Below are 22,107 nucleotides of genomic sequence, written 5' to 3'. Positions count from 1 at the left end.
AATTTATCACAAACCCCAGTAGCTCCAGGAGGCGAATAGTCATCTGCATGGACTGCAGGGCTCCTGCCTCGGATGTGTTCTTCACCAGCCAATCGTCGAGATATGGGAACACGTGCACCCCCAGCCTGCGAAGCGCCGCTGCTACCACAGCTAGGCACTTTGTGAACACCCTGGGCGCAGAGGCGAGCCCAAAGGGTAGCACACAGTACTGGAAGTGGCGTGTGCCCAGCTGAAATCGCAGATACTGTCTGTGAGCTGGCAGTATCGGGATGTGTGTGTAGGCATCCTTCAAGTCCAGAGAGCATAGCCAATCGTTTTGCTGAATCATGGGGAGAAGGGTGCCCAGGGAAAGCATCCTGAACTTTTCTTTTACGAGATATTTGTTCAGGGCCCTTAGGTCTAGGATGGGACGCATCCCCCCTGTTTTCTTTTCCACAAGGAAGTACCTGGAATAGAATCCCAGCCCTTCTTGCCCGGATGGCACGGGCTCGACCGCATTGGCGCTGAGAAGGGCGGAGAGTTCCTCTGCAAGTACCTGCTTGTGCTGGAAGCTGTAGGACTGAGCTCCCGGTGGACAATTTGGAGGGTTTGAGGCCAAATTGAGGGTGTATCCTTGCCGGACTATTTGGAGAACCCACTGATCGGAGGTTATGAGAGGCCACCTTTGGTGAAAAGCTTTCAACCTCCCTCCGACTGGCAGGTCGCCCGGCACTGACACTTGGATGTCGACTATGCTCTGCTGGAGCCAGTCAAAAGCTCGCCCCTTGCTTTTGCTGGGGAGCCGCGGGGCCTTGCTGAGGCGCACGCTGCTGACGAGAGCGAGCGCGCTGGGGCTTAGCCTGGGCCGCAGGCTGTCGGGAAGGAGGATTGTACCTACGCTTGCCAGAAGTATAGGGAACAGTCTTCCTTCCCCCGAAAAATCGTCTACCTGTAGAGGTAGAAGCTGAAGGCTGCCGGCGGGCGAACTTGTCGAAAGCGGTGTCCCGCTGGTGGAGAGACTCTACCACCTGTTCGACTTTTTCGCCAAAAATGTTATCCGCACGGCAAGGCGAGTCCGCAATCCGCTGCTGGAGTCTATTCTCCAGGTCGGCGGCACGCAGCCATGAGAGCCTGCGCATCACCACACCTTGAGCAGCGGCCCTGGACGCAACATCAAAAGTGTCATAAACTCCTCTGGCCAGGAATTTTCTGCACGCCTTCAGCTGCCTGACCACCTCCTGAAAAGGCTTGGCTTGCTCGGGGGGAAGAGCATCAACCAAGCCCGCCAACTGCCGCACATTGTTCCGCATGTGTATGCTCGTGTAGAGCTGGTAAGACTGGATCTTGGACACGAGCATAGAGGAATGGTAGGCCTTCCTCCCAAAGGAGTCTAAGGTTCTAGCGTCCTTGCCCGGGGGCGCCGAAGCATGTTCCCTAGAACTCTTAGCCTTCTTTAGGGCCAAATCCACAACTCCAGAGTCATGAGGCAACTGAGTGCGCATCAGCTCTGGGTCCCCATGGATCCGGTACTGGGACTCGATCTTCTTGGGAATGTGGGGATTAGTTAAGGGTTTTGTCCAGTTCGCAAGCAATGTCTTTTTTAGGACATGGTGCAAGGGAACAGTGGACGCTTCCTTAGGTGGAGAAGGATAGTCCAGGAGCTCAAACATTTCAGCCCTGGGCTCGTCCTCCACAACCACCGGGAAGGGGATGGCCGTAGACATCTCCCGGACAAAGGAAGCGAAAGACAGGCTCTCAGGAGGAGAAAGCTGCCTTTCAGGAGAGGGAGTGGGATCAGACGGAAGACCCTCAGACTCCTCGTCAGAGAAATATCTGGGATCTTCCTCTTCCTCCCACGAGGCCTCACCCTCGGTGTCAGACACAAGTTCCCGAACCTGTGTCTGCAACCTCGCCCTGCTCGACTCGGTGGAACCACGTCCACGATGGGGGCGTCGAGAGGTAGACTCCCTCGCCCGCATCGGCGAAGCTCCCTCCGCCGACGTAGTCGGGGAGCCTTCCTGGGAGGTGGCCGCGGTCGGCACCGCACGCGGTACCGACGTCGGGGACCTCAACCTGGGCGATGGGCCAGCCGGCGCCACGCTCGACGGTACCGGAGGCGCAAGCACCGCCGGTACCGGAGGGGAAGGGCGCAACAGCTCTCCCAGAATCTCTGGGAGAACGGCCCGGAGGCTCTCGTTCAGAGTGGCTGCAGAAAAAGGCTGTGAGGTCGATGCAGGCGTCGACGTCAGAACCTGTTCCGGGCGAGGAGGCTGTTCCGGGCTGTCCAGAGCGGAGCGCATCGACACCTCTTGAACAGAGGGTGAGCGGTCCTCTCGGTGCCGATGCCTGCTGGGTGCCGAATCCCTCGGCGACCCAGAGCTCTCGGTGCCGACACGGGGAGGAGACCGGTGTCGATGCTTCTTCGATTTCTTCCGAAGCATGTCACCGGAGCTCCCCGGCACCGACGAGGAGGACGTAGAATCCATCCGTCGCTTCCTCGGGGCCGAGACCGAAGAGGGTCGATCTCGGGGGGGCTGTACCGCAGGAGCCCTCAGGGTAGGAGGAGACCCACCCGAGGGCTCACCGCCACCAGCAGGGGAATGGACAGCCCTCACCTGCACTCCACTCGATGTACCACCGTCCGACGACATCAGGAGACGAGGTCCCGGTACCACCGACGTCGATGCAGCTATCCGATGTCTCGGCGCCGATGCAGAGGCCCGATACCTCGATGCAAGGGCGGCCGAGGAAGATGGTCTGGACGCTGACGACGTCGATGCACTCGAAGATCCCGGTGCCGATGCCGACGAAGAGCCCGAGAACAACACGTTCCACTGGGCTAGTCTCGCTACCTGAGTCCGCCTTTGAAGCAGGGAACACAGACTACAGTTCTGAGGGCGGTGCTCGGCCCCCAGACACTGAAGACACGACGAGTGTCGATCAGTGAGCGAGATAACCCGGGCGCACTGGGTGCACTTCTTGAAGCCGCTGGAAGGCTTCGATGTCATGGGCGGAAAAATCACGCCGGCGAAATCAAAATCCGAAATGGCGAAATTTGAAGCACCAAAAATTTAGAGGGAGAAAAAATCTCGACCGAGGCCGAAAAGAGGCCTACCCCGACGACGAAAGAAAACTTACCGGGGCAAAAAGCTGGAAGTACGGGGAGGATTGACACGAAACCCGGGGAGGGTTTTCGGAGCACTTCCCGACTAAAGTAAAGCTTTCCCGAAGGAAAAAACACGCTCAAAAATAATTTGGACGCGCGAGGTCGACTTTCCGGGGCTCGACACGGCGAAAACACGACCGTACCGAGTGCGGACAAAAGAAGACTGGCCGGCTCGAGCCGGTTTCGGGCGGGAAGACGGCCGCGCATGCGCGGTGCGCGCGGGCGCGCGAGGGCTAGCAAAGGACTTTGCTAGTGAAGTTTCCGATTGGAGGGGCTGCCGTGGATGTCACCCATCAGTGAGAACAAGCAGCCTGCTTGTCCTCGGAGAATGACACGCATACTACTATACTATACTATACTACATACAGGATTATATTCCACTTATTTTAAATAAAATACTAAGCGGATGACAACAAAAGAGACCTCGACAATTGAGGGAAAGTACAATTCAACAATAATCCTATATAATAAAACGCACCTCCAACGTTCTGAACCCAAGAAAGTGAAGCCTTCAAGCCTTGAAGCATTCGTGCGCTCTGTAAGGCTCCATCTCCTCAATTGACGTCACATAGTTCCGGGTACGTCACCCGCAGCACTCACCAACCACACGACAGCAACATGAGACCCCACCCCTGCCACAACGCCCCCCCAGGTCACCACCACCGCTCAACCCTCCACCCCCCTGAGGTCGCCACCATTCCCCCCCTCCACCCACGAGTTTGCCGCCCAGGCCCAAGAACTAATTAAAACAACAAAAATGCTTTAAAAAAGCAAACGCGGCACTGCAGGCAGCCATCAGGCATTGGCTGTCGGCTCTGCAGCCGCTCCTCTCGCCTCTCACATCACTGCCCCTGGAGCAGACCCCAGAGAAGCGCAGCGACGTGAGAGGTGAGAGGAGCGGCTGCAGAGCCGACAGCCAATGCCTGATGGCTGCCTGCTGTGAGAGGTTGCTGAAAGAAAGAGGGGACACATTGGGAGGGGGTGCTGAGATCAGAGAGGGGGAGGGGGTCCTGAGACCAGAGAGGGAGGGGGGAGAGCGGGTCCTGAGACCAGAGAGGGAGGGGGGGGGAGGTATCTCTGTCAAACACACACACTCTCTCTCACAGTCAGTGTCTTCCTCTCTTTCAGTCTCACACACTGTCTCTCACACACTCAATGTCTCACACTATATCACATTCAGTCTCTATCTGTCACACAGTCACTCTCAAACACTCTCTTGATCTCATACACTCTCTTGGGCTCACTGGGTATTGCACACATACTCTCATACTCTATCTCTCTCACACACTCACTCTCTCACAGACACACTCGCACTCACACTCACTCTCTCTCTGTCATGCACATTCACTCTCTCTCACATACACTCTCTCAAACATACACACTCCGAGGAAAACCTTGTTAGCGCCTGTTTCATTTGTGTCAGAAACAGGCCTTTTTTTACTAGTTTCTCTATAAAGATTAGATAATATAACAAAGTTACAACTGCAAAAACAAATAGTTTTAGGGCTCTATGGAACAGGTGGTAAGAAGGTAATGCTCTAATCTGTAACGGAAGATTATTCCAAATTCTAGCCCCATGAGAAGGGAAGGATAATTCTAGTTGTTTTTTTATACAGAATATTTTTCACTGGAGAATTTTTTTTATGCAAAGTACTATTCTGTAATCACATGACTATCTTGCATAGTATCACCTTTATGCTGATGACTCCCAGATCTACCTTTCCACACCAGAAATCTCAGCAGGATTCTAGGCCAAACTATCAGCCTGCCTATCTGACATTGCTGCCTGGATGTCTCACCATAATCTGAAACTAAACATGACCAAGACTGAGCTTCATATCTTTCCCCCTAAACCAACCTCTCCTCTTTTTCCATTCACTATCTCTGTGGATAATACTCTCATCCTCCGTCTCATCAGCTCGTAACCTTGAGGTCATCTTTGACTCCTCTCTATCCTTCTCTGCACATATTCAACAGACTGCTAAAACCTGTTTCTTTCTCTATAATATCACCAAAATTCATCCTTTCCTTTCTGAGCACACTACCAGAACCCTCATCCACACTCTTATCACCTCTCACTTAGACTATTGCAACTTGCTTCTCACAGGTCTCCTACTTAGACATCTCTCTCCTCTTTAAAATTCTAAGCATGACTTATATTCTGCCAGTGTCGCTATGCTCATATTAGCCCTCTCAAGTCACTTCATTGGCTCCCTATCCGTTTCTGCATACAGTTCAAACTCCTCTTATTGACTTACAAGTGCATTCACTCTGCAGCTCCTCAGTACCTCTCCACTCTGATCTCTCCCTACACTCGTTCCCGGGAACTCCGTTCACTGGGTAAATCTCTCTTATCTGCACCCTTCTCCTCCACTGCTAACTCCAGACTCCGTTCCTTTTATCTTGCTGCACCATATGCCTGGAATAGACTTCCTGAGCCGGTATGTCAAGCTCCATCTCTAGCCGTCCTCAAATCTAGGCTAAAAGCCCACTTTTTTAATGCTGCTTTTAACGCCTAACCATTACTCACTTGGTCAGTACCCATGTTTTATCATTCCCACCTTAGTAATTCCCTTATCTCTTCTTTGTCCTGTTTGTCTGTCCTAATTAGATTGTAAGCTCTGTCGAGCAGGGCCTGTCTCTTTACCTCCAGTGTACAGTGCTATGTATGTCTAGTGACCTATTGCCCCTGACGCAGCCATTCTTGTACTGACGAAACATGGCCGTGTTGGGCATTTTTTGTTGAATACCTGGGAGCTTTTAATCTACTAATAATGACTTTGTTTTTTTCACAAGGTCTGCCTCATTGGAGTACAGGTAGGATAGAGGCAGGGCACCCTGCTGCATTTAGGTACCTGCACTTATATTGGTGTAAGTGTGGGCGCCTAAACATTAAGCATGCCGATCCCGAGTTTATGCTAGGATTCTACAATGGAATCTAGGGGCCTAAATTCCATTATAGAACAGGCTCCTATCGCCCACCCTCAGGGAGCCTAAATGGAGATGCCCAGTTATACAATTGCCTCCTATTGTTCAGTTTTGGAGGCCGTATCTTGCTAAGGATGTAAAAAGAATTGAAGCAGTGCAAAGAAAAGCTACAAAAACGGTATGGGATTTGCGTTACAAGACGTATGAGGAAAGACTTGCTGACCTGAACATGTATACCCTGGAGGAAAGGAGAAACAGGGATGATATGATACAGACGTTCAAATATTCGAAAGGTATTAATCCACAAACAAACCTTTTCCGGAGATGGGACGGCGGTAGAACTAGAGGACATGAAATGAGATTGAAGGGGGACAAACTCAAGAAAAATGTCAGGAAGTATTTTTTCACAGCGAGGGTGGTAGATACGTGGAATGCCCTCCCGCGGGAGGTGGTGGAGATGAAAACGGTAACAGAATTCAAACATGCGTGGGATAAACATAAAGGAATCCTGCTCAGAAGGAAGGGATCCCCAGAAGCTTAGCTGAGATTGGGTGGCAGAGCCGGTGGGGGGAGGCGGGGATGGTGGTTGGGAGGCGGGGCTAGTGCTGGGCAGACTTATACTGTCTGTACCCTGACAATGGCAGATACAAATTAAGGTATACACAAAAAGTAGCAGACGTGAAATTATCTTGTTGGGCAGACTGGATGGACCGTGCAGGTCTTTTTCTGCTGTCATCTACTATGTTATTATGTTAAATACATTTCAGGCTTCCTGAGTGTACACACACTACTACTACTAAACATTTCTATAGCGCTACTAGATTTATGCAGCGCTGTACAAATCAGCATGAAGAGACAGTCCCTGCTCAACAGAGCTTACAATCTAAATTGGACAGACAAACAGACAGCTAGGGGTGTACTATATATACAGCAAACCCATAGTGACAATATGCTGACCATATTTTGATTCACAAGAAAACAAGGGTAACATGGAACAGCTTCAAAACTTGGAGCACCATAGAGCTTAAGACAATATGAACAAAAATGGATTTATTTTTCTGATATACTGGAGCCTCATGGTTTAAATACTAAGATAGAAAGGTCTCAGAGTTTGGAGGTGTGTGTGTGTGTGTGTGTTAGGAATTTGGAACTTTGCGATTGGTTGGTAGTGGTGATGCTTGGAATAAACTTGCTGAGTCCATACGCCAAGCCCCCTCCCTGCCCATCTTCAAATCCTTGCTCAAAGCCCACCTCTTCAATGTCGCCTTCGGCACCTAACCACTACACCTCTATTCAGGAAATCTTGACTGCCCCAACTTGACATTTCGTCCTTTAGATTGTAAGCTCCTTTGAGCAGGGACTGTCCTTCTTTGTTAAACTGTACAGCGCTGCGTAACCCTAGTAGCGCTTTAGAAGTGTTAAGTAGTAGTAGATTCTGCGGATCTAAACCGTATGACCTTAAGTACCCGAACCCCCTTATCCCTCTCCCTTGCTGATGACATCAGCTCACCCCCTCTCCACTACCACACTGACCCCTCACTGACAATGAGACCACCTCACCCCTCGCACCCCCTTATTAACAATCAAACCATCTTATACCACCGCCCTTTCTGCCTCACCTCTCCCTATGCTTGGAATAAACTTACTGAGCCCATACGCCAAGCCCCCTCCCTGCTCATCTTCAAATCCTTGCTCAAAGCCCACCTCTTCAATGTCGCCTTCGGCACCTAACCACTACACCTCTACTCAGGAAATCTTGACTGCCCCAACTTGACATTTCGTCCTTTAGATTGTAAGCTCCTTTGAGCAGGGACTGTCCTTCTTTGTTAAACTGTACAGCGCTGCGTAACCCTAGTAGCGCTTTAGAAGTGTTAAGTAGTAGTAGTAGTAGTAGAGGAGCTGAATGATGCATCGTGGTTTTGACATTGTAATGTAGCATACTATGCCATATCTTATATTGTTATTTGAATATTTTTACTGCTGTAATTGTCTGTTGACTATCTTTGACTTATTCTTGTGTATACCGCCTTAAGTGAATTCCTTCGAAAAGGTGGTTAATCCTAATAAATAAATGCTGTATTACCATCCACAGGAATGGTTTTCTACTTGGTGACCACAGTCACTGGGGCACAGTGGTGTAGAAAGGGGGGGGGTGCAGGGGGAGTGGTCACTTTCCCAAACAGATGTTAGGAGAAAGTGGTGCCTATGCCACTAGCTTTTCCTCCTGGCTGCTGCCTTGTTCAGTCCATGGCAGCCTGGAGGAACCATGAGCTTCCCTTCCCTGACTGACTTGCACCGCTGCCTTCCTGACTTGGCTGCAACAAAATGAAGTCGTGCACCAGCCGGGCCACAGCCCTATGTGCCAGCACTGCTGCCTCTGCTGATTTCCCTCCTCTGTCCCCCCCAAGATGTAACTTCCTGTTTGGGAGGGAGTGGAGCAGAGGAAGGAAACCGGCAGAGGCGCCAGTGGCACGCACAGGGCTATGGCCCCAAGCATGGCTTCGTTTTTGTTGCAGCCAAGTTGGGAAAGCAGCGGCGCAAGTCAGTAAGGCAAGGGAAGGAAAACTCGTGATTCCTCCAGGGTGCCACGGACTGAAGAAGGCAGCAGCCGGGAGGAAAAGTTAGTGGCTTTTTTCAAGATCCATGTGATAATTATTGGCCTGCTTGTACTCGAAGAAAAGGCTTTATAAAATAACCCCTTATGAGGGTAATTTCCATAAAAGCCATTTAGCCAGGTAAATGGGCTCTTTGAAAATTGCTTGTCCTCCCTGGGATATGCACTGATGTTTTTTTTTTTATGTATTGTTTGCTTTGACTACAGCTGCTCTTTGATGTTTCCTAAAGGCTGCTGCTCTAGGACACCACCCAGCCTACATAATGGTTAATCCTGCCCTGATGATGCATTAGTAAGACATCTGGCAAAGTGTCAGGAATATGGAAATTTGGTGCACTACTCACTAAGGACTGGATTCATTGACTCATTGAGGCTTTTTTGCATTCTCTCTATGGGAATTAAAACTATGTAGATTATTGTGCATTGGATGTTTGAATTCAAAACTTTAATAAACATATTAAAAAAAATAAACTATGTAGATTAGGTTCTAAATGAGACATGCACTTTTTACACATATTGCTCTGTGGATAAGGAACAGCTTGTATTTGGCAGGTGGCTTTAATGAAGGGGGAGGATTTCTGTTGCAACCTAGCACTAAGTTAAAGAGAAAACACATATCTGGAAATACAGGAAAAGCACAGCAGGGGGCAGCAGCAGTGCCAAAACAACCTGTGTTACCCATCTGGTACTGATTGCTTTGACATAGAACTCACTTCATATGAAACCTTACCCGGGACTTGATAAATCCATCTTGATACAGCCAGGTCTGTTCCTCCCCTCCTGTCTCTTCTGTGACCTGGATCCTGAGGAGTTTCAGGTCATCCAGACTTCCAGCACAGGACATAAACATCCCTGTTCCCCGGTTTCGGATCCTGAAGTACGGGCGCTTCTACAGAAATCCAAAGACAAAGTGTTACTTTCTTCGAACGAAAAATAGCTAAAATCAGAGAAATGGTTCTCAAATTATAATTCAATCATCAAGATTCTTAAAACAATCAGACACACACTTAGGAATAGCCACCAACAGAATCTGGTCTTCCTTCAAACTGCCAACCGATGACACAGTAAAACATTACCTTCTAAAATACTCAACCTCACACAGCATTCTAGATCCCTCTCCAGTCATTTCATGAAGAAAGCTCTTAGTATATTCATCAATATGCTCCAGCAGCATATCTCCTTCCTATTACTTCACGGCATTTTCCCCGAAAATAAAGGCTACACCATCTAACTCCTACACCAAAAAACAATTCTATCACCATAATAGATGTAACAAGCTATAGACCAGTAGCCTCCATTCCATTGACGACAGAAGTAATGGAAGGCATAGTTTATTTATTTAATACATTTGTATCCCGCGCTTTCCCACTAAAAGCAGGTTCAATGCGGCTTACATAGTATTAGGTTATACAGAATTTTGTTAGATAGGTAGGAAAATTAAATGTAGCATAGGAATAGCTTGGATGGGTCGGTAAATATAGGCGATATGGGGTAGTGATTGGATGGAGAAGTGGAAGAATGGATGGGTTGGTAGGGATAGGTGATGTGGGAGATGTAGTCTGGGTCAATGTCGTTGTTTCTTCGGTGTTCGTTAGGTAGATCGGTTCATAAGTTTAATCAGGGTCTTTAGGGTAGGCTTGCTTGAATAAATGGGTTGCATCACAAATTATGGAGTACCTCTCACATTTCTCTCTATTACATAAATCCCAATCAGGTTTTAGACCATGCTATATCACTGAGACAATCCTTACCACTTTAATATCTAATTTCAGGAAAGAAATTAGCATAGGGTCCAAGATCTTATTAATGTAGTTCGATACGTCTAGCACATTTGACATAGTAGATCATGATATCTTGTTAAATCTACTGGACAACTTTGGTATTTATTTATTTGGTGCATTTGTACCCCACATTTTCCCACATAAGCAGGCGCAATGTGGCATATGTGGCACAGTCCATAAAAGGTTCCAAGGACTCCTGAAATTAAGATCGTACAAAATGAAAATGAAGGGAGCCTTATCCTCACCTTGGTCATCGGATTGTGGTGTTCCTCAGGGCTCACCATTATCACCCATATTATTTAATATAATGATGTCACCACTAGGTAACAAATTAAAAACAGCAAGATTCAATACATTCACATATACGGATAACATTACCATATATATATCCTTTAAAAAGAACATCAAAGATATCCTACAAAAGGCAAAACTTGGCTTAAATTTGATTGAAACCTGGGCCTCAGAATTCAAACTAAAACTAAATAAAGATAAAACTAAGTTCATGGTCATCACCAATATCTATGACCAAACTGACTACAACAGCTTCACAATAGATAATACTTCATTTCTTATTGACAATACTCTGTAAATTCTAGGAGTAATTATAAACATATGACTTTTGATTCTCAAATTTCCTCAGTAATCAAAAACTCCTTCAGGTCTCTGTGGAAACTGAAAAGTATTAGACCATATTTCTCATCAGAAACATTCAGACTATTGGTACAATCATTAACCTTATCCCAATTCGATTACTGGAATGCCATATACGCCAGCTGCAAGAAATACCTGTTAAAGAAACTTCAAACAGCTCAAAACACTGCAGCTAGGTTTATATACAAAATCTCTCATTTTGGAATTGGCTCACCTCTATTAATCAAATTACACTGGCTTCCATCAAGGTGAGAATTACCTTCAAATTGTGTGCTATCTTTCAAATATTAAATGACTCAGAAAATCATTTTGAGGCCTCCGCAGGCCTTATACTGCTCCATTCAGGTCAGTGGTGAGCTCCTCCTGCTCTCCAACTCTGCGTCCACCTCAACCATTCTGCCAGCCAGATCTGCTATATCTTTTCGAATGTCTTTGACCACTTCTTTAAACCCTTTAGTGTCCAATGTTCCCATCAATCTGTTCCCATAAGGCTTATTACGAGAACATTGGACACTAAAGGGTTATGACCTCAAACCAACTGGAATACATTTTTAACATCAGCCATCCATTCTTGGAGAACTCCTTTGATAAGAGCTGCCGTTTCCATTTATTGGTCCATGGAAGCTCTGTACCACACCTTCCTCCTCCAGGTCACTCTCTTCCGAAATCAGCAGCTCTGCCATTTTGGAAGGCTTTGCATGTTTCTAGCTTCCCCAATGTGAAACCCGCCGAGACTTCTCCAGTCATTTTTTTCACAGTGATCTCTGAACCAGACTATTCAGTTAACTGTATGATATGCTGGATCCCCCAATTGTGATAAGGTAGGGATAAGTTTTACCAGGATAAATGCTCTCCGCTATGTGGAGCTCTTGATTCATGCGGGCATTCACCTTGCTGAGATCACCAGAAGCCCGAAGCAACAGACAATATTAAATGAGTCTGTGACTCTGGTTCTTGAGATCTTTTCCCTCCATAAACAATAATAATACATAATATTCTCCACTGGGAAAGTTATATCTTATGATTTGTTGAAGTGGATTCCTATGGTCTACTGTTATCTCCTGAAAGGCAAGAAGAGCAAAACGTGTGCCAAGCACCAAATCCTGCAGCCCTTGACGAGGCATCATAATTAATCAGGGACTATAATATGTATCTGATAAAATAAGAAGAATCTGCAAGCTGGACCCATTACTGCCTCAAGAGAGGACACCCTGCCTTCCTTACCTGAATCAGAGGCCGCAGGGAGCCGATTCTCTTCCAGCCGCTCAATGTGTGCCACTGAGGTATGCGGCAGGGTAAGAGAAGCTTCTGGTGACCCCTATAGTGGCTATATTCATAGACAATCCATCTAAAGAAGACACAACCAAAGAAACTGATTTTAGTTTTCTCTTAAATGTTAAGTGGGATATCAACCGGTTTCAATAATGTGAACAACTATACTTCTGAACACAAAATTGTTTTGTCTTATTATCAGGAATCATGTGATATTTATTTAAAATCAAGGGATATTTTTTTTTTTTTTTTGCACATTGATGAATTTTTATTGCACCACCATAAGTACATTTTGCTTCCCATACAGGAAATAGTGGAATGTTCTAGTAGCCATGTTGGTCCTGAAGAATCTGGGTTCTTTGCAGGTTCGGACATCTATACTGGGCTAACCTGAGAACAGTTTAGGTGAGCGAGTATGAATAATCCAAGTATCTGGGAAGGAATTTAAAAATAATCCAGGTGACATAAAAGCTTCAATAGATGCATATGAATGCTTCAGGTGTGATATGGAGAAATTTGTTCTTACTTAATTTGCTTTTCTTTAGTCCTTCCGGACTGGCCCAGAATGTGACTGATAGGTTGTGCACACCTTCTAGCAGGTAGAGACTGAGAAACTCTGACTCTAGAGACAGACAATAAGAGCCCTGGCTAACTAGAGTCAGTATTATCGTAACAAAGCAGAAGAAAAAAAAGGAAAAGAACCATATTCTGTGCAACCGGGAAACTTGAGCAGCCACCAAGGACATACTGTCAACAAGCATGTGCCTCTTGCGTAATGTGCCTGTTGCAAAAGTAAATATAATTGCCACACATTTTCTTTTTTTTTGTATTAATAACATCAAAACTGCAAACACAAAAAGAAGTTCTATCCGACAGTCACGAACCAAAAATAAAAAAATAATCAAACTTCATCACTTCAAATAATTAGAGGGAGGGATCTGGGCCGGTCTGGAGGGACTAAAAGAAAGAAAATTAGCAGGTTAAGAACTAATTTCTCCTTCCTTAGCATCCCTCCGGACCGGCAAAGAATGTGACTGATGGGAAGTAACAAAGCAGTATCTTTATGGGAGGGACCCTAATAAACCTGCCGTGAGAACACTTGCACCAAAAACTGCCTCCTGATGACACTGAATATCCAATCTGTAATGTTTAGAAAATGAATGCAAGGAGGGCCATGTTGCTGCTTTACAAATTTTTAAAGGAGGCACCAAAAAGCGCTCCGCACATGACGCAGCTTGGCCTCCATAGAATGGGCTTTCACTCCTCCTGGTATAGGTTTTCCAGAAAGAAGGTAAGCAGAAGCAATCATCTCTTTAAGCCCAACCCTTTCTGGGAACCTCCAATCAGCAGGAACAGACAATCTGTCCGTCTAAATTCCTCCGTAGTCTTCAAATAGTGCTTAAGAACTCTCCTAACATCTAGGTACCATAAACATCGCTAATCCTCTGATCCAGAGGAAGAACTTAACACAGGCAAAACTACCGATTGGGACAAATGAAACTGCGACAAGGCTTTAGGGAGAAAGGAAGAGATGGGGCGCAAAACTCCTTAGAGAATTACAAAAATGGAGACTTGACAAGAAAATGCCTGCAACTCCGATATTCTCCTAGCCAAGGCAATGGCTACCAAAAATAATGTCTTGAGCGTCAAATCTTTCAGAGAATAGGACACTAAGGGCTCAAAGGGAGACTTAGTAAGAACTGAGAGAACAAGATTCAGGCCCTAAGCCGGAAAGATGGCCCTAGAAGGAGGACGAATGAGACCCACTCTATGAAAGAACCAAGATGACTAGCCAAGGCCTTTCCTTGAACGCGTCCCTGAAAACAAGACAGCGCCACATATGAGAAGTCAAAGACTTGTGACAATGAGCAACTGGAGACTTACCTACAAAGCACTGAATTGCCAACTTAATCAGAAGAGGGTAGAATACGCTTGAATGCACTTATACAGTCAGGTGAATTGCAGTGTGTGATTCAGAACTTAAAGTTGGGTAAGGACCCGGGATTAGATGGCCTTAGTGCCTTGGGGCACATATAGGGGGACTTCTGGTACGAGTGGGTAATGGATTGTTGCAGGGAGATGTTTTACCATCAAGTATGAGAGCGGTGGGTATAACAGATTTTAAAACCGGGAAAGGATCCGGCGAGTTATGGTTCATATAGGCCAATTTCTTTCCTCAATATAGACGTTAAACCTTTGGCCAAAGTTTTAGCAACTTGCTTAACCAGGTTTTACCGAAATTGATTCATCAGGACCAGGCAGGTTTTGCTCCCTGTTAACAAGTGAATGATAATATTCGAAAAACCCTTAATATCATCTGGGGTGGGGGTGAGGTGGGGCGCAATGGGCCTGGTCGAGGCTTCTGCTTCTATCTTTGGATGCAGAGAAAGCCTTCAATCGGGTTAGCTGGAGGTTCTTATGGAAGGTATTTGCTAAGATGAGATTGGGCGACAACTTCAGTCAGTGGATGCTAAGTATTTATTTTCAACCCATGGCAAGGGTACAGGTAAATGGAGGTTACTCAGAATGGTTTCATATAGCCAGTGGCATCAGGCTGGGGTGTCCACTTTTGCCTTTACTGTTTGCTCTGTCGATTGAGCCTCTGGCGCAACACATCAGAGATAATCTGGATATTTGTGGTTTCAGCTGGGTGAGAAGACTCTACATAAGTTGGCTTTATTTGCTGATGATATTTTGATGTATGTTGGCAATCCACATCTTTTTATACTGGTTATATTAAATGAGTTGAAGAGCTTTGAGAAATTATTGGGCTTTAAAGTTAATTTAGAAAACCTGACATTTTGGCGATTCTGTTAGATGCTGGGCAGGAAGCTCTGTAAAGGCTAACTTTAGGCTTATTTTCCTTTTAAATGGGCAAACACACACATCTGCTACCTGGGAATTCAGGTTCCCAGGGACCCTGCCCAACTGTATACCCTTAATTATGATCCTCTACTTCGCACTCTCAAAGAGGATTTAGACAGGTGGCAGCCTAGTTGGCTATCAGGGTGGGGAATAATAGCAGTGTATGCACTGCCATGTTTGGCAGCAAACATTGCCATAGCAGTGCCAGAGGGGATTCTGAGGATGTTAGAAAAGGGATTTTTCTAGGTTTATGTGGGGAGGAGGATCCCCCCAGATTGACCAAGAAAGTTCTGTGGCATGGGCAGGAATGGGGTGGTAGGGAAGTCCCAAATCTTCTTTGTATTTTTGGGTGGGTCAGCTTAAGCAAATTTGGGATTGGGAGGGATCTCCTAAAACTACTAATTTCTATAGCGCTACTAGATATACACAGTGCTTTACACATTATATACAGGTACTTTCTCTTTCCCTAGAGGGCTCACAATCTAAGTTTTTGTACCTGGGGCAATGGAGGGTTAAGTGACTGGTCACAAGGAGCTGAGGTGGGAATTGAACCCAGGTTGCCAGGATCAAAGCCTGCTGCATTAACCATTAGGCCACTCCTCTCCCCCTCATATAAAGAGGGGGTGGTATTTGAGCAAGAGCATTTTCATGCACCTGTCCCCCTACGTTATTTACTTTGGTTATCTCGGATTCCCTTAGAGTATGTACAGAGAATTACCAACCTCTTTATGAGACATTTCTTGGGACTGTGGTGGAGGGTAAAGAGAAGATTGGGGATTAGGAATAGGAGTTCATCTTTAGCAGTGACTCGATTTGAGGCTGGTTTTCAGGCAGGATGGGAAAGTGGAGTGTTTCACAGATGGGGCTCATGTGTTTTCGCCAATTGATGGATGTGGGTGATTTTATACCCTTTGCAAAATTGAGAAACATATAAGGGCTCTCTAAAGGTGATGTGTTCTCATATTTGCAAGTTAAACATTATATGAAGACAGGATTGGCATAATTCTGAACCAGATGATACTGAACACTGAAAATCTGCGGCGATCACTGTCTACTTGGTCACGACCTCTCATTAATTTTTTCAAGGTTGGTCTTTTCGCAGGTTTGGGTTTATGGACTAGTGGGAGCGGGACTTAGGAGGGGAGCTTACCCAGAGTGAATGGAAACGTGTGTTTAAAGAAGTTCAGAAAGCTTCCATTTGTGTGCTGATTAAAGAAAATGCTTAAAAAGTAGTTACACAGTGGTATTATACTCCAGTGAAACTCAAAGCAATGTTTCCCACTACAACTACGGATGTGTGTTGGAGATGTCTGCAAACTACAGGAACTTTTTTCCACATTTGGTGGGAATCCAACCATACTGGACTCATGTGGTTCAGGGAATAACTCAAATTCTGGGTAAACCATTTCCGTTGACACCCAGGGCTTGTCTTCTGGGTTTAAGGAACACAGCAGGATCTCATTGGCAGGTTCGCCTTAAGAGACTATGTTTAGCTCCAGCTAAAGGCGTGATTACAGCATTTTGGAAGCAGACCATTGGAACCACTCAATTAAGAGTGGATAGTACGGGTGGCTTATCTTCGGGATCTGGTTGTCCTTACTGATCGACTTAAGGGAAGATATAATCCAACTCTGGAGGAGTGGACTCACTTGGCTCTGTTGTTCTGTATCACAGATTAGATGAGGCTGGGGTTCAGGAGGGGGGAGGAAGATTCTGAGGGGGGAAGGTTTGGTTATCTTTGAAAAACTGTTTGCTTTTTGTAAGAGATGAGAGTAGTGGTGGGGGAACTCACACATGTTGTATCTGTTTGCTTTGTTGTGAATTGGGAGAGCTGATTTTGTATGCTTATTATCTTTTCCAATAAAAATGTACTGATACAAAAAAAAAAAAAAAAAAAGACAGGGCTGCAATTTGCACTTTAAGAGAAGCTAACGCCAGGCATTTATCAAAACCCTGTTGTAAAAATATCTAAGACCTCAGCCACTGAAGCACGAAATGGAGAAGTGTCCAGATCTGTACACCATGCCTCGAAAACCCACCAAGTCCTGATATAATTCAGAGAAGTGGAATAATGGCGTGACCGAAGCATCATGGCAATCATATGGATGGAGTAACTCCTCTTCGTCAAACGAGCCTGCTCAAGAGCCAAGCCATAACATAAAATCGAGCCGGGTCTGGGTGAACCACTGGGCCCTGAGCTAGGAGACTGTGAGGCTCTAGCAATTTGAGCGGAGGGCCGATAAGAAGGCGCATGAGATTGGCATACCAAAGCCTGCGGTGCCAATCCGGCGCTATGAAGATTACATGACCCCTGTGCGCCTCGAACCTTTGAATTAGGTGCCCCAGAAGGGGCCATGGAGGAAAAGCATAACGAAGCCCCAACAGCCAAGGCTGGAGAAGAGCATCTATGCCTTTCGCTTTGAGATCTCATCTTCAACTGAAGTATTGAGGCACTTTTGCAGTGAGATTTGAGGCCAACAGATCCATGACCGGAAGCCCCCAGTGATCTACAACTGTTTGAAACACTATTGCACCGAGAGACCATTCTCCCTGGTCTAGAGTGTGGCGACTGAGAAAATCCACCTGAACATTCACTGTCCCCGCTACGAGAGATGCCGAAAGGGTGGCCAGATGAAGCTTTTCCCAACTCATGAGCCACACCACTTCCTGCTCCAACAGGCGCCTCCTCGTCCCCCCTTGCTGATTGACATATGCCACCGCTGTGGCATTGTCTGAAAGTATGTGTACTGATTTGCCTACTAGCAGAGGACAAAACACTTCCAGCGCCAACCGAATTGCCCTGGTTTCCAAGAGGCTGATTGAGCAGGAAGTCTCCGGCTAAGACCATAGACCCTATACATACCGTCCTTGACAGTGAGCTCCCCATTTCCTGAGGTTGGCAATCGTTATGACTACAATCCACCATAGCTGATCCAGAGGCATCACCTTGGTCAAGTTGGTTGTCCAAAGCCACCAACGGAGGCTGCCATGTTCCCGAGCTCGCAGTGGCAATTTCACCTGTAGGAAATCTCTCATGCGGAAACCATCTGGACAGAAGGGATTTCTGCAGAGATCTCATGTGGGCCCTGGCCCAAGGCACCATTTCTACTGTCGCTGCCATGGAGCCCAAAACTTGAAGATAATCCCTTGCACATGGTATTGACCTGTGCAGAAATGCTTGAATTTGAGCCTGCAACTTGTGAATCCTGGTCTGGGAAAGAAACACTCGACCCTGAATTGTATCGAAGGAAACCCCTAGGTAGTCAAGGGACTGAGATGGAACTAGACGATTCTTTAGAGAGTTGACCATCCAACTGAGGGATTGAAGGAACCAAACCACCTGCAGGCTTTCCTGATATGACTTTGCCCTGATCAGCCAATCATCCAGGTAGGGATGAACTAGAATACCATCTTTCCTTAGAGCTGCAGCTACCACCACCATAACTTTTGTGAACATGCGAGGGGCTGTAGCGAGTCAGAAAGGTAGAGCATGAAACTGATAATGCTTGTCCAAAACTGAAAAGCGAAGAAAACGCTGGTGAATGGGCTGAATTGGAATGTGCAGATAGGCCTCTGTTAAGTCCAGTGTGGTCAAAAACTCCCCGAACCTGACCGCCACTATGACCGAATGAAGAGTCTCCAAACAAAAATTGGCGACCTTGAGGGCCCGAATGACAGCCTTGAGATCCAGAATCGGTCGGAAAAATCCTTTTTTTCTTCGGCACAACAAAGTAAATGGAATAATGACCCTGTCTGATCTCTGAGGAGGGAACTGAACAAATAGCCTGTAGATCAATAAGCCTTTTCAGAGTATTCCGGACTACGCCCGTTTTGAGGCGAGATTGACAGGGAGACTTCAGGAAGGCATCTGGAAGATGCTGCACAGATTCTAAGGTGTATCCATTTCAGATAACCTCTAGCACCCACTAATTGGAGGTAATTTGAGCCCATCTCCAATAGAACTGTGTTAAACAAGCTCCCACAGGAATCAGTGACTGGACCTGGAAACCTTCATTGAGCAGGATGGGCTGTGAACGGGAAAGAAGCTCCTACTTCTCTGCCTCCTCTGTGAACCCCTCGAAAGGTCCGATTTCTCTGCAAAAACCAGGACCGCTGAACCAGAGTTGCGCTACCTGACCTATACCAATGAAAATCTCATCCCCAACCTCATCCAGCAAGCAAGGTGTGACCCAACGCCCTAGGTCTGTCTGTCTTCAGTAAGTTGAGGCACCTTGGTATCACCCAGATTGCAGACTAACTTGTCAAACTCTTCTCCAAACAGAAAGGATCCCCGAAACGGGAACTTACACAATTTAGATTTAGAAGTCGCATCCACGGACCAACCCCACAGCCAAAGCGAGCGCCTTGCGGCTACACCTAAGGCCATGGACTGGCTCTGAGCAAATAGTACAAAGTATCCGCCAAAAAGGCGGAACCCATCTCAATCTTAGCCACTTTGGCATCTATCTAAGCCAAATCATCCGAAGTTCTAGTCAAGACTTTTTTTTAGACCAGTAGAAACAAGCCCTAGCCACCAAGGAACCTGAACCGTCAAAGTGGAGACATCAAAACTGCTCTTTAACAGAGCCTCCATACGTCAATCTTGACCGTCCTTAAGAGCCATACCGCCATTCACAGGGACAGTATTTCTCTTAGTAACAGCTGAGACCATCACATCCACTACTGGAAGCTTGAGAAGAGATTTGTCTGAATCAGGAACTGGATAGAGATGAACCACAGACGTGGAGGTATATTTTCAAAGCACTTAAAGTTCCATAGTAACCTATGGAAGTTTGTAAGTCTAAGTGCTTTGAAAATGAGCCCCCTAGCGAGCCAAAAAGGAGAATCTGGCACATCCCACTGAGTCTGAATGATATCTCTGATTTCCTGGTGCATAGGGAAGGTCTTACCCGGTTTTCTAATGCCCTTCACTAGTAGATCCACCTTATGGCCCTCCATGGCCGTGGACTACTCTTCCTCAAAATGCAAGGTAGTAGCCACCAAAGAAAAAAGCTCCTGTAAATCTTCTTTGTGAAAAATTCTGTCTACCAATGGATCCTCACCCGAAAGCAAAGACTCTGCACCTGGGTCCAATGGACCAGAGTCCTCAGAAAGCAGTCCTTCCGCTAAATAATCAGCCCCCTCCAGAGACAGCATCTCCTGATATGGCTCCAAAACTAGATCTTCTTTGTGATCCCAGGACCCCCTAGAACATTTTGCTGAAACCACCTGCCTCTAAACACCCTCCTAAAGAGGGAAAAGGAGGACTTGACTTCTGCATCATGAAGGCCTTGTACATCTGAAGGACAAACTCAGGAGTGAAACACTCCTCCAGCAGTCCTGATTGCACAGGCAGAGCTAATCCTGATTGCTCTGGCGAATGGAGCAACAGAGAAGCAAGCTGCTCCTCTATCACAGACAGAGAATAAAATGGCAGCATTTACCACCAAAACAGAAGCCGGTGCCTTATCTTTACCAACCCCTGAGTCCTGCTGAGCCATAGATGCTGAAGAGGAAGCGGAGCTAAAAGAACAGACCTCCGCCAAAATCTCTACAGCGGTACAATACTTACAGACACAGCTAGCCGCGAGAACTCGTCACTGGCAAACCACCTAACAGCGGAGTTTCTCTGCCACTGCACTGTCCTCCAAAGTGTTGGAGTGGATTCCCCCCCCCCAAGCGGGCACCCACACGATTGAGGCCCGGAGCTACAAAAAACATCAATACTGCCACAAACACAGGCGGAAACAGAGCTGCCTTATCGTTTGCGCCTGTATCCGTTTTTTTTTTTTTAATGTGGCTGCCTCTCCCAGACCTCAAAACACTCTTCCCTTGAAGAGGTTGAGGCAAGTTTCCAACCCATGGCAGTGAACAGCCCTGCAGGGAAGCAATGAGAGGACTGGGGGGAGGGACCCAGTCACCTGAGTTTGACATCTCCGAGGCTTAAAGAGATCCCCACGGGCCTCAGCCTCCAGATACAGAAAGAGGCACAGGAATAATAAATCCTAAAAATAAAACTCTTAGTCTGTAATAAAGATACTCTCCATTACTACTACTACTACTACTACTACTTAACATTTCTAGAGCGCTACTAGGGTTACGCAGCGCTGTACAATTTAACAAAGAGAGACAGTCCCTGCTCAAAGAGCTTACAATCTAATAGACAAGTGAACGGTCGGTCCTATAGGGGTAGTCAAATTGGTGCAGTCTGGATTCACTGAACGGTAAGGGTTAGGTGCCGAACGCAGCATTGAAGAGGTGGGCTTTAAGCAAAGACTTGAAGACGGGCAGGGAGGGGGCTTGGCGTAAGGGTTCAGGAAGGTTGTTCCAAGCATAGGGTGAGGCGAGGCAGAATGAGCGGAGCCTGGAGTTGGCGGTGGTGGAGAAGGGTACTGAGAGGAGGGATTTATCCTGTGAACGGAGGTTACGGGCGGGAACGTAAGGGGAGATGAGGGTAGAAAGTAAGTAAGTTACTTGTTTTTAAACCAGAAAGGAAAAAAGAGCTCACCACCTTCCACCTGCTGGAGACTGAGAATACTGAATCTAGTTCTAGTTAGCCAGGGCTCTTATTGGCTCTCTCTAGAGTCAGAGATCTCAGTCTCCATCTGCTGGAAGGCATGCACAACCCATCGATCACATTCTGGGCCAGTCCAGAGGAATGCTAAGGAAATGGGAATTAAGCAGTAGACACTAGAGAGAAGCTCCTTTTACATAATTAGAAAGACTAGAGATCTAAGAACTCTCTATCATGGAGAAAGGTGAGGAGTCTCAAGAGGTTGGAAGTCTGTCTAGCACCTGAGGCTGCTCCAGAAAAATAACATTATCTTACAATGTTTTCTTTTTATTTCCCC

The 22,107-nt window shown here is 46.6% G+C and overlaps 1 protein-coding gene across 1 annotated transcript in view; it reads right to left on the bottom strand.

Annotated features, from left to right (window-relative positions):
• The window catches only part of CRYBG1 (crystallin beta-gamma domain containing 1), a 262,927-nt gene that overhangs the window by 6,942 nt on the left and 233,878 nt on the right, over nucleotides 1–22,107 (bottom strand). Inside the window, exons 18-19 of the mRNA XM_030199173.1 lie at nucleotides 12,344–12,467; nucleotides 9,418–9,576 (exon numbers count right to left, since the gene is read on the bottom strand). Of these exons, the coding sequence (XP_030055033.1) occupies nucleotides 9,418–9,576; nucleotides 12,344–12,467 (283 nt within the window). The remainder of the gene's footprint in view (nucleotides 1–9,417; nucleotides 9,577–12,343; nucleotides 12,468–22,107) is intronic.

The sequence above is a fragment of the Microcaecilia unicolor genome, chromosome 3 (assembly GCF_901765095.1).
Source record: "Microcaecilia unicolor chromosome 3, aMicUni1.1, whole genome shotgun sequence".
Taxonomy (NCBI): domain Eukaryota; kingdom Metazoa; phylum Chordata; class Amphibia; order Gymnophiona; family Siphonopidae; genus Microcaecilia; species Microcaecilia unicolor.
This window is presented reverse-complemented; position numbering and strand designations above follow the sequence as displayed.